Source organism: Onychostruthus taczanowskii, unplaced genomic scaffold, assembly GCF_017590055.1.
Source record: "Onychostruthus taczanowskii isolate IOZ18803 unplaced genomic scaffold, ASM1759005v1 scaffold12, whole genome shotgun sequence".
Taxonomy (NCBI): domain Eukaryota; kingdom Metazoa; phylum Chordata; class Aves; order Passeriformes; family Passeridae; genus Onychostruthus; species Onychostruthus taczanowskii.
The window spans coordinates 606,633-619,116 of NW_024498351.1; the positions used below are offsets into that span (position 1 = coordinate 606,633).

The 12,484-nt window shown below is 37.7% G+C and overlaps 1 protein-coding gene across 2 annotated transcripts in view; it reads left to right on the top strand.

The window, feature by feature from the left end:
• SGMS2 (sphingomyelin synthase 2) overlaps positions 1-10,545 on the top strand; it is a 35,218-nt gene extending 24,673 nt beyond the window's left edge. For both annotated transcript variants that reach the window (XM_041427899.1, XM_041427897.1), the window contains exons 2-6: positions 335-969; positions 1,699-1,816; positions 3,487-3,640; positions 7,453-7,619; positions 8,342-10,545. In XM_041427899.1, coding sequence (XP_041283833.1) covers positions 515-969; positions 1,699-1,816; positions 3,487-3,640; positions 7,453-7,619; positions 8,342-8,545 — 1,098 coding nt within the window. In that variant the 5' untranslated portion in view covers positions 335-514 and the 3' untranslated portion in view covers positions 8,546-10,545. The remainder of the gene's footprint in view (positions 1-334; positions 970-1,698; positions 1,817-3,486; positions 3,641-7,452; positions 7,620-8,341) is intronic.
• Positions 10,546-12,484: the final 1,939 nt, after the last annotated feature.

Genomic DNA, 12,484 nt, shown 5'->3' on the forward strand with positions numbered 1-12,484 from the left:
TAAACAGTAAAACTCAATGTTGCTGCAAATATGGATTAGCCCTAATTCTGATAACTGATAAAGCAAATGATGTCATGATCATTAAAGTCTGTGGATCTTGTCCTTTAAAAAAACCCAAGCCTAAGTTGATACTAGTTCTTAAACTGATAGGAGATTTATCAAGAGGAGTTGGCTTGAATTGTTTCACAGTAATTTGCCTTTTGACTGTGTTTCTAAGTAGACTGGGATGGAATTGAAATACTTAATGCCTGTTCTGAGAATATTTTCTTCACTGTTACACTACTAGTTATGAAGGCCCTCAGTATGTGTTTTGGGTTTTTTTGTCTTTTTGCAGATGATTCATCTCTAGAAGAAGGATTGGTCTTCACAAATTCCTTTGAAAGCACAATGGATGCATTTTAGAGCTCTACAGAAGTCATCTAGGAACAAGAACTTTGGACTTTGAGGAATAACAGAGTTCAGAGAGCCCAGAAATTGGTCACTAATAAAGCCTCTTTGGCCATACAGCTTGGAAATGAATACCATTGAGACAGCAAAGCTTGAAGAGCACATGGAGGGTCAGCCAAATGAGACTTCTAATGGCTACTCACGACCTACTCTCTCAGTCAGTGAAGAGAACAAAAATGGCACTAGCAAACCAAAGGGCTTGTCTAATGGCTTGCGAAAAACAGCAAAGAAGTATCCTGATTACATCCAGATTGCTATGCCTGCTGAATCCAGGAACAAATTTCCTCTGGAATGGTGGAAAACAGGCATCGCCTTTGTCTATGCTCTCTTCAACTTGATTTTAACAACTGTCATGATCACTGTGGTCCATGAGAGAGTACCTCCAAAGGAGCTAAGCCCTCCCTTGCCTGACAAATTTTTTGATTACATTGATCGTGTGAAATGGGCTTTTTCTGTATCAGAAATAAATGGAATGATACTACTTGGATTATGGATATTCCAGTGGTTGTTTCTTAGATACAAGTGAGTTAGCAATATTTTTTTTGTCTGCTAATATGTTTACATTGCTCATTTTGGTTAGAAGTAGTCAGACAATAAAATCCTTAACAATATTGTAGAATAGGGCTGGCAGGAAAATAACAAAGGGATGTCTTGTTTACAAAATGTTCTAGTGTCTATGCCAGATATGGAAATACAGATTTTCTGATTATTGAATAAGGTCTTTGAATTCTGCATTTCTGACACCTATGTTGTACCAGTCAAGTTTATTCTGAGACTGGGCTTTTCAAAGTGTGTTTACTGACTTGGGGATGTTTAAACTGGGGAAATCATGATGGTGTAAGAAAATCTCATCCAAATTTGAGGAAGAATCAACTGTCCTCTACAGCTAAATAGAAGCTTTCCCCTGTGTCTTTCTTAAACTGTATATATTTAAGTCGAGAATGGGGTTATAGTGTGGACTAAAAAGAAAAGGTCATGGAGTTGAGGAGAACTGCCTGGCCACACTGTAAGTTAGGCTGAGGCCATCTTAAATTGATGTGAGCTTCACACTATAAGGAGCTAACAAGACTAAAAGCTGAAGAGGGATGTTTTAATACGTGATTCAGAGAAGTGTGTGGTGAAGAGCTGGGGTGAATCTGCTCTTTCATTCTAAGGATTCAGCTGTCTAATGAAGCTAGAGCTCCATAACTGTTGCACATCCTGCACGTAAACTTCACACTCAGTCTGTTTCCCCCATTTCCTTCCTTTCAGATCAATAGTGGGACGCAGGTTCTTTTTTATAATAGGAACTTTGTACCTGTACCGCTGTATTACCATGTACGTCACCACCTTACCTGTGCCTGGAATGCATTTTCAGTGTGCGCCAAAGGTAAGAGTCTTTGCCTCTTGCTTCTTGCCTTAAGTCTCTGCATCAGTCCTGATGGCTCCTTAGATCAAATAGAAGATATTTCAGGTTTTACCAAATAACACAAATTACTTCAGTTGATGTCTTCAGAAACATAGGTAGTGATAAACCAAAACTTGTGTAATAACAGAGCCTCAAATTGTTGATGCAGTTGGCTGCTCCGTTTCAGCACATCTTAGGTTGAAATAGTGCTGCTACTAAATCAGTCAGCTTGCTTCTGAGGCTCAAGCTAATCACTCTTAATACTGTAGCAATATTTTTTCTTATATGGTAGGATACCCAAGGTCAATACTGTAATTCATAACCTGATATGCAAGGTTTTGTTGCTGTGTTCCTGTGAAAACCCACACTGTTATGTATAGTTTCTCACACTATTTGGTCAAGAGCTATTGAAATACCTGAATTCAGGTGCCTGTCTCCATTTCCACCCTGCAAAATTTATAGAAATGTGACTTAATTTCAGCTGCATAAATGAACTGATATATACAGAAACATGGATGTACTAATAGTTTTACAAAAATTCTTTAATGACACTGGAGTTAAGTGGTGACATAAAGGAGTTGCTACTCCCACTTTAGGTTAGTAATAAAAAGTTGTAGACTTAAAATTCCTGGGAACAAACTCTATTGTGTTAGCTGTACTGAAAAAAGTATTGCCAGTTTAGTGGGGGAATAAATTTGTCACCTCTTGGATAAGATTTCTAGTCTTGAGTCACAGTATCATGGCTATTGTCTTGTACTTTGAGACAACTTAGGGATATAGTGAATGAAATAATTATCTTACGAATCAGCATCTTTTTGAAAATTATTTAACTGCCACTATTATAAAGGTTCATTGGTTTTGTTCTAATAGCTTGGGGAATGACTGTGTAATAGAATGTATGGAAGCGTAAGAAGAGGTAATCAAAGGAAAATGCAAATGTCTCTGAAAGTGCATTTTTCTAGCATTAAACCAGGATTAATTACTTGAACTCTGGAAAAACAGTTGATGATAATTCTTCTGGATTTTTTTTTGTATGTGAATAGTTTTCTGATTATGGAAAACAGTTATCTTTTTTTGGTTTGTTTTTTTTCCCCTAGAATTAATTTAAAGCAGCTAGATAAAACTGCCTAGTATCTATAAGAAACCAAAAGCTGGTCCTGATACATGCTTTTAAAATTTACATCCTACAAATAGGAGTTAAGTCCCGAATGAGTTTGTAACTAAATCTAAAATGAAGTGAGTTTGAGGGTTTTACTCAGTAGAAATACTAGTCAGCTCTGGACAGAATACCAGAATTTGCATGAAATGTATCAGTTTTTAATGGGTTTCATTGATTCTGTCAGCTGTTACGATGAGAGATCTGACCTTACAAATTTTTAATGTTTACCTTTTTGGTATATTCTGCATCTCATTCTCATACAATGTGTATTTTAACATAGCCTGGGAAAGTATAGACAGAATGCTAGTGTTACCAAACTGATCTTTGTCACCTGTCAACTTTGAAACACATACTTATTTGTTTAAGAATGTGTGAAAGAAACCTGAAGAAAATTAAGATAATTTGTCCTTTTATCCCTATCTCCCTGACTCTACATGTGTTTGGGCAAGAAGTTTACTTGGGTCACTTACAATACTTCTTTCTGGTGTTCTAGTTGAACGGAGACTCTCAGGCAAAGGTTCAGCGAATCCTGCGGTTGATTTCTGGTGGTGGTCTATCCATAACTGGATCACACATCCTGTGTGGAGACTTCCTGTTTAGTGGACACACTGTAGTATTAACGCTGGTCTATCTCTTCATCAAAGAGTGTAAGTGATTGTATTTCAATGCACTTTCTTGTTCATATTCATTGTACCAGGAAAACAAATGACAAAAGTACATGTAAAACTACTGCCCTCCAAAAGTTACTTGCCAGTTGTACACAGACTGTATTTATATGGGTTTGAAACACAAATTGAGTGGAAATGGAACTGTGGCTTAGTAAAATCATAAAATGGATAAGGTTGGAAGGTATCACAATAGGTTATCTAGCCCAACCTTTCTGCTCAAGAAGAGTTCTGTAGAGCACATCCTGCAGGATTGTGTCCAGACAGTTCTTGAATGTTTCCAGTGAGGGAGACTTCACAGCCTCTCTGGGCAATCTGTTCCAGTGCGTGGTCACCTGCACAGTAAACAAGTTCTTCCTGCATTTAGGTAGACCTTCCTGTGCATCATTTCCTGCTTGATGCCTCTTGTCCTATTGCTTGGCACCGATGAGAAGGGCCTGGTTGACACCTTCCATTCAAATATTTACACACATTGATGAGCTTTCCTCTCACACTTCAGTCTAAGCAGGCCTATTTTCCTCTGTCATTCCTCATAAGAGAGGTGCTCCAGTTTCCTAATCATCCTCATAGCCCTCCACCGGACTTGGTCCACATCTGTCTTGTACTACGGAGCCTGGAACTCCACATGTGCCTCACTGGGCTGAGTAGAGGGTCAGGATTACCTCTGTCAACCTGCTGGCAATGATCATATTAATACACCCTAGGCTACTCTGCCCTTTTTGGCCATGAGGGCACTGCTCATGGACAGCTTGGTCACCAGGACCCCCAGGTACTTCTTAGCAGAGCTGCTTTCAAGCAGGTTGGCCCCCACCCTGTAGTGGTGCACCAGGCTCTTCCATCCCAAGTGCAGGACCCTGAACTTGTCCTTGCTGGGTTTCAAAGCGTTCTGCCCTGCCCATCCCTCCAGTGCGTGTGATCTTCTGAAGGACAGCACAGCACCAGTCCTCTGAGCTTTGTATCCTCAGCAGACTTGCTAATTTTCTGATAAGTAAGTTAAACAATGCTGGACCCAGTATGAACCTTTGGGTTGAGCTAGACTGTGCCACTGATTAAAAACTCTCCAAGCCCTGCCATTCAGCCCACCCTCACTAATTGTCCAGCATTGCCTGTGAGGATCTCATGGGAGACAGTGTCAGAAGTCTTGTTTGAAGTTCACATAGACAAATCCAGTTGTCTCCTGTTATCTATCCAGCCAGTTGTCCGGATTTTAAAGGCTGTCAGGCTGGTTAAGCATGACTCCCCTAAGGTGAATCCATGCTAACTACTCCTGACCACAAGCTTAGTGATGGCCTCAAGGGTGAGCTGTTCCATCACCTTCCTAGGGATTGTGGTAAGGCTGACTAAAAGTGTTATGTGCTTTAATTAAGGGCTAATTGTGGCTAAACGTGTCACCTTATGTAAGTGTTTATTTCTTGATTAAAACAAGATAGCTTTTCATCATTTGTTGCCACGTGATTTAAATTTTGGATAAAACATGCTCTAGTAATTGTGCACGCTAGCTCTGTGCAGGTTAGCTGCAGGGGATTGTAGGGAATTTTGTGGCTTGACCACAGCATCATTGCACACTTACACTGCATCCAGAAGCAAAGTGACTTTTCTCAGGTGGGCTGTACATTAGTTATTGCAAGCAATGAAAAGTTAATTCATGATCTTTGGATGTCTTGTGCTTGAGTCTCCCACTTAGTGCTTCTTGTAGTTGGTAAGAATTTGGCAAGCATGCAGAAGATGCAGTTATGGTTTCTCCCTTTGCTTCATGTTTCTCTGGGGTATGGGAGGAAAAAATCTGTGCTGCACTGAGAGCATCTATTGAAGTGTTAGAGAACTTAGCACTGACTTCTAAATCTAATATATGGTAAGCAGTGCTTCTATCCTGGGAGCTTGGCCACTCATGAATATGTAGCGGGGAGTTCCCTTCTCAGTTCCCATGTTTGGAGTTGGAGTCTTCCCTCCTATTGTTGTATCCCAAACGATGCAAATGCTAGCTTGGCTCATGGGAATGTGGAGTTCTCATTGAAACAAAGATAAGACTCACCAGCATTAGTTTGATGCCTTCCTTTTATTAAAGTGTTGAGGGAACAAGGTGCTGCAGTGCTGCATTCTGCCTTAAACAAAAAATCCCAATATAAAAGCACCTCTTGAATGTGATAGACTCCAAATTGCAGATTTGAGATGTTCTTCTTTGAACAGTGATTTAAGATGCTGATTACAGTCTGATGATTCTTAGGTCTGAGAATCATCATTGTTTGCCTTGTGTTGTCTGTTATGTTGTATTTTAATGCTATTCACATACTCAGTTGTACCAGGAAACATGAAGACAACCCAATATTTTCTGGGCTAATTTCTCCTGTACTTTATATTATAAAGGATTGGTGCAATTTTGTCATACAAATTTTTGTAATAAGCTCTTTGACTGCTGCCTAATTGTTATGCATATATTTCACTGAAATTATGCTCTATAAATGAGAAATGCATAGCTTTCCTTTTTTTACCTCCCATGTAATGACGAAAATGTTATCTGAACCAGGGCATAAGCCCTATAATTGCTCTGAATTAGAGGCTGCTTGTGGCAGTCTTTTTTGCTCTTTCAGTAACATGTCTTTGGTGTAAGATACATGCTAAGGTTTTTATGCCTGGCTTAGTGGAGTTTTTGCTGTGCTTTTCTCTTCCTTTCATATTCTGCCATTTTTTCACTTATTGTCTGCACACCATTTTTCGCCAGAATAGTTATTCATATTTTTAGCCTTGGTATGTCTGTCTTGCTCAATGCTGATTTCATCAACTTCTTGAGACTACTTGGCTTCTTATCTTAAAAAAATAAAAAATCAGTAGATGGAGAACTGTCTGCAGGGTTTTGGGAAGAGTTAAGAGAATTTGTTTTGACACTTGCACCAAAAAGTGGCACTACAGTTATTGTTTTGCACAGGCCTCTAAGAGCCTACTGGGCAGGCTTGTTGAGATCAGTAGCTTTTCTGCTGGTATTGTGTGAAAGTAAAGGCTGACAAGGCAAGAGGTGCCAAAACCTCCCACTGTGAGTGAAATGAAGCCAGTTAGCTTGTCAGAAGTTATGAATGATCATTGTGACACTCAGGGCATTTTTTTCAATGGGGAAAGAAGTACAGGAGAACTTTTCCATTGAGGTGGCTGAAATGCATTTTGAATAACTTTGCTCCCGTTTGTTAACTCTTTCATTAAAGGGTATAAATTCACGTACTGCCCTTTTCTGTACAGTGTATTTTGTTGCATGGAACTGAGGCTTCGTGCAAATTAATTAAAACCTAATAATTAAAATGAGTGTCTCTTCTGTTTAATTTGTGATCTCTGCTCAGGTTGTATCAATTCTAGAGCTTTCAGTTTACTCAAATATAGACTGTGAAAAGAAAAGATTATATACAACTAAGTTAAATAACCAAAGTGTATGTTTTACCTCAATTTTGTCTCTTCCTCTGCACCCTAAATCCTAGAAATGATTTGACTGGAAAACTTAATTTGACTAGAAAATGGGTGGCAGTGTTGTCTAACTAATCTTGTGTTCAAGATTAAACATCTTGTGTTCACTTTAAAAAGTAAGAACACTGCATTAAGTTTGCGTAATTCATTATGTGGATTCATACAAATCAAAGCAGGGAATCTGTACCAGTGTGATAGTAGATCTGTACCGGTGTGATATGAGTTATGTTTTCAAATTTAGCAGCCTTAAATTAATTTTCCTTTCTTTCCCTCTTGCTTTTGTGGATTGTTAGAATAACAGATGGCTTTTTGCTGTGTTTTTTCCCCATCACCTCCCTGTCTCACAGATTCACCACGTCATTTCTGGTGGTATCACTTGATCTGCTGGCTGATGAGTGCTGCTGGCATCATCTGTATCCTGGTTGCTCATGAACACTACACCGTAGATGTCATCATTGCCTACTATATCACCACACGGCTCTTCTGGTGGTACCACTCCATGGCTAATGAAAAGGTGAGCGCCCTTCACAATCACTGTGTAGCCTGCTTTTGTTAAAATTGCCTGAAGCTTCAAGTTAGTTCTTAATTTCAGAATAAAAATAGATGTTCCATATTGAAGTTGAAACAGAATGGGCAAGGAGTTTCACTTCATTGTTATTTAATTAAATAATATTAATTTGCCCTTTTTTTTGGGCTTTTGAAGTTTTAATGCTGTCATTGGTTCTTTGTCTCAGCTTATGAATAAACAGTAGTTGAGTAATAAAATTTCTGGATAACTGATATTACCTAGACATTCCTACAATTCTAATGACAATTATTGTGGAAATGTTGTTAAAGGTACACGGTTCAGAAGGTTGTTGCTGCTGTTGTTTCAACAACACTTTCAAGTAGAAGCATTGTTGTTAAGCCCTTTTAGTCTAATTCTCAACTATTACTCATCAGTGGAAACATGACATGCCTGAAAGCACTCATATTGAAAAAGTCTTGAGTGCTTTGTTGCCCCAAATTTTGCACAGCAACAAAGCATCCCTTTGTGGTAAAAATGCTCAGTTTGTAGTATTATTTGGACTCTAATATCTGTCTCAATTCTGTATTTTTAGGCTAAGTATTCACTGTCTTTGTGGAAATGCATGCACATGCATTGTGTTTTTGCTGTTGCCTTGACTCAACGTAATTGATGATAAGCCTTTAAACTGACAGTTGCCTTTTCCTCTTTACACGCTTGTGCCAATACAGACTTTAAAGGTGTCTTCGCAGACGAATTTTCTCTCTCGAGCATGGTGGTATCCAATATTTTATTTCTTCGAGAAGAATGTGCAGGGCTCTGTTCCTTGCAGTTTTTCCTGGCCAATATCTTGGCCTCCCAGCTGCTTCAAGTCTTCATGCAAAAAGTATTCACGGGTTCAGAAGACCGGAGAGGACAATGAAAAATCTACCTGAAGAAAAGAAGGAAAGCATCTGCTCTGGTTTTTTCATTTCTGATTTTTTTTTTACCAAAACATTAATGCTGTAACCAAAGCTCTTAAGAAGACTGTAACTGAAGAAGTGGACCAAGCTTCTGTGCAATTGATGGAAAGACAATTGTAGACGCATATATTGCATTTCAGATGTTTTCCTCTCATCCGGCTGTACAGACCTATTCTACTCTTCAGTGCTAATGAAATGCACCACTGATGGGATTTTTTTATTAAAGAAAAAAAATGGAGCAGGACTGTGTTTATTAATGAGATAGAGGTGCCAAAGACCACAGTAACACTTCCATTACTATCACTCATCCACAGAAGCACCCAAAAGTCTCATCTTCAGAGCTCTGGAGTGCGTAAGGGCAAAAACATGCTAACATGTAAAGGCACGATATTGGCATATTGAGGTGTATAAAAAAAAACCACAATTATGGGAAGTGGTTTGTTGCATTATTCTTGCTAATGAAGGTAAGGCCTTTGTGTGACTGGTACAGCTGGAAGCAAGTCTGACTTTTTTTACACACTGTGGGTATGAATATCTTAGGACCCTAAAATACTACTTACCACCGTTAACTCCCATGTATTCTACTATATACCAATTTTTACATTTTTATTAGTAATTTTATATTTAAATAGCTGTGTTACCTGACGAATTTGCAAATTATAAACAGCTGCTAGCATCAGAGCTCAAGGAGCCTAAAATTTTATTTTTAGTAAGAGTTTCGAAATCTGAATCTTGAATTACAACTGGCCTTGTGTATATAGCTCTACCAGTGCCTGTCAGTGTCTATAGATGCAGCTTTACACAAAAGCACATACCTTAAAAAAATTATTTACTGGGAAGAGTAATCCTAGAGTTCTTGATGCAGGCAGAAGTTGTACAGCTCTCACCTGCTTGAGGATTGCAAGGCCAGGTCCAAAATGGGGCTACATTTCAAATTAACATTTTAATTTTAGTAGCAATCTCTTGCTGAAGCTATGTAGCAGGTTTGCTTGGGAGCCATGGTTCTCCACTGAATTTCTTCTTTGGTCTTTTACCTCTTGACATATGTTTCTGTGACTTACTTTAAAAAAAAAAACCAAACAACCAAAAAAGTGCTAAGATGAAATATCTACAACAGCAGCATTTCTTCAATTACAACGTAATTTCATATTGAATAACACTGTGGTAGAACTCAAAAACAGATTACCTTTTTTTCCCAGGTCTGAAGTCCAGCTGAAATGGCTATCTAAACAAATTGGCTGAGTATGGGGGTAACTACCATGAGGTGAACATGTAACAAAACCACAGATTAACAGCTACCTGTTTCTTGTTGGTTTATGTTGTTTCATATTGTTGTGAAAGCAAAGTAGAAAATTAGCACACCATGTTTAGCCATTTGTATTCTGTATTAATTTCTGCAGTTAACTCAATACTATTTTCAGATATTCACTAAAACCTAATGAAAAGATAAAACTGCATTGTATTGAGGTGATACTGATATAAATGAAATGCTGCATATTTTAAGAATGTCTTGAACTGAGTGACAAGTGTGAACACAGTTTAAATAATGACAACTTGTTTTTAAAAAGTCCAGAGTTAAAGTTATAAAATTAAATAGAATATTCCAATATAATAATTTTCAGTTAAGGGGATCATTTCTCTGAGTTGTACATGAGAATATTTTTGTGCATTTCAAATATTTTTGTGCATTATCAAAATAATACAATAAAAAGTGTTCCTTTCAATACATTTTTGGAAAAACTTAGTTAAGCAAGTTACTTCATGGATCACAATTTTTAAAGCTAAAATCTAAGCTTTGTGATACCGCAAGTATGGTCATGTTAATCCTCTTGTAGTAATACGATCTTTTAGAAGTTACGGATTTCATTAGTAGTCACTGTGCCTTGAAAATAGCATGATGAAAAGCTTTACCTGAGGGGCTTAAGCAGTGGTTTTCATCTGGTGGCTGAAAAATAAACACTTTGACAATGGGATTTCTGTAATAGATCTGCAAAACAGGCTTTCTTCATGCAGGATGGGGTGTTTGGGGTTTTTTACACTTATTCCTGTTTCTGAAAGAAAAAAAATGTGAACGTGATTAAATAGAACAAAGTAAAGACTCTGCTTTTGTTGGGCTGTGTGAGCTTTCATTGTACTGCTGAATTTGATAGAGACTTCTATTGTAATGCAACAGGAAAGTAAGTTTAAGTAGCAGCTCTAGCTCGAAATACTTGATTCCTGTTCTGGCTCAGTCCTCCCTTAAGTACTTAATATTTATCCATTGTATGAAAGCTCTCAAAGGGATGTGTGTTTAAATAGCAGAAAGCCCCAATTTTCTATGCTCTCAATAGCTTTTAAGTGCTTTTACAAACTTGGATGATGTAGCTGTATTTGTTGACTCTTTAGGCCTATGTGTAAGGTGATAAAATGGGGTAAGTAATGGTATATTCTCGTTCTTACTGTTATAGTAGTTTATCCAATACAAACTACAACTGCTATGTAAAAATTAATAATTGTAACATCTTGATCATTGTATAAAAATACCATGAAGCTTAAAGTATGGTTTCATCACAAGAAGCAAGAAATTGCAGTAGGTAAAAAGGAGAAACTTGGACTTCTCCTTAGGCCTACCACCAAGTGGTTGGTATATTATTTGGTCTGTATATGCCCAATACTTAGCAGTGTGTCGCTAATGATTTTTTCCTAGTTACAGTAACATTTCTAAGATGTCACATGAGCTGCCCCTTTCCTGTGACTATAACATGCTCCTCTCGACTGAAGAGCATTTACATTTTGAGCTTTACGGACACTTAATAAAAAAACCCTGCTACATTTGTACACCTAACCTATCAGTATGACTTAAATGCTGGTGGGCTTTCTCAAAATGCCTAATGTAAATTTAAATCTGGATTTTAAATGTTAACTTGAACATTTAAAGAAGTATGCTGCTAAGTGGTCGTGCTACAGATGCTTACACCTAATGCCAGAAATTGTTAACGTCTACTTGAAAGCACTATAAATGGACACCTTTTTCGGTACGTGCTTAGCACTCCCATGTGGACATAAAAGGTACTAACTGTTAGTCATCCTTCACTGCTGTTTTCTTGGAAGGGTCGCCACAGGTGGCGTAGTAGCAAAAATAGCTCTGCTAAACACTGCTATAAACCCTGGATTTGCTGCCCTCCTTAAAAAAAACCTGGTTGGGAGGGAAGGAAACTAAAAAAAGTTTGTTAAAATACACTACCTTCATGTAATAGAGAAATAAAGCTCAGCAACAGAGATAGAACTGGAAAGTCTTAAAAGAGATGAGACCATTCTCTTAATTGGATTATTGCAAATCCACTTACTAGGGTCTTAAATCAGAATGTGTTCAATCTCTGGCTTTCTCTTATCAATAGTATCTGAGTAGACAGTTTATCCCAAGTTGTTTGGTACTAACCCAAATTCTTTTTCTCATTTCATTAGATGGGGTTTACTGTTCTAGAGACAGATCCATTAGCTTCAGTGCAAGGTGAAGTCTTTCCCTTAACTTTAAATGAGCTTTCCCATGGCTCTATGTTGATTTTTATGTTTGCTTGTGGGATTTTTTTTCTTTGTTAGTGGGGTTTTTGGGGTTTGTTTTTTTTTTTGGTGGTTTTGGTTTTGTTGGTTTGTTTTTGGGGTTTTTTTCATTGTTGTGGTTTTTGTTTTGTTTTTTTTTTTTTAATGCATAAACCTTTAATCTTAAAGATTCATTTTGAAATGAATTATTTTGAAAATGGGTCCAAGCTGCCAGATGGACTGGAACCATTTTGCCGTATTGGCAGATGTAATAGTTGTAAAACTCCATTGTCATCTTGATATTTTCACAATATACATGTTTTGGACTTATCTAGATCTCTTATATGGGCACACAAGATTAGAGTGATGCTATGAGATAGAACACTTCAACAC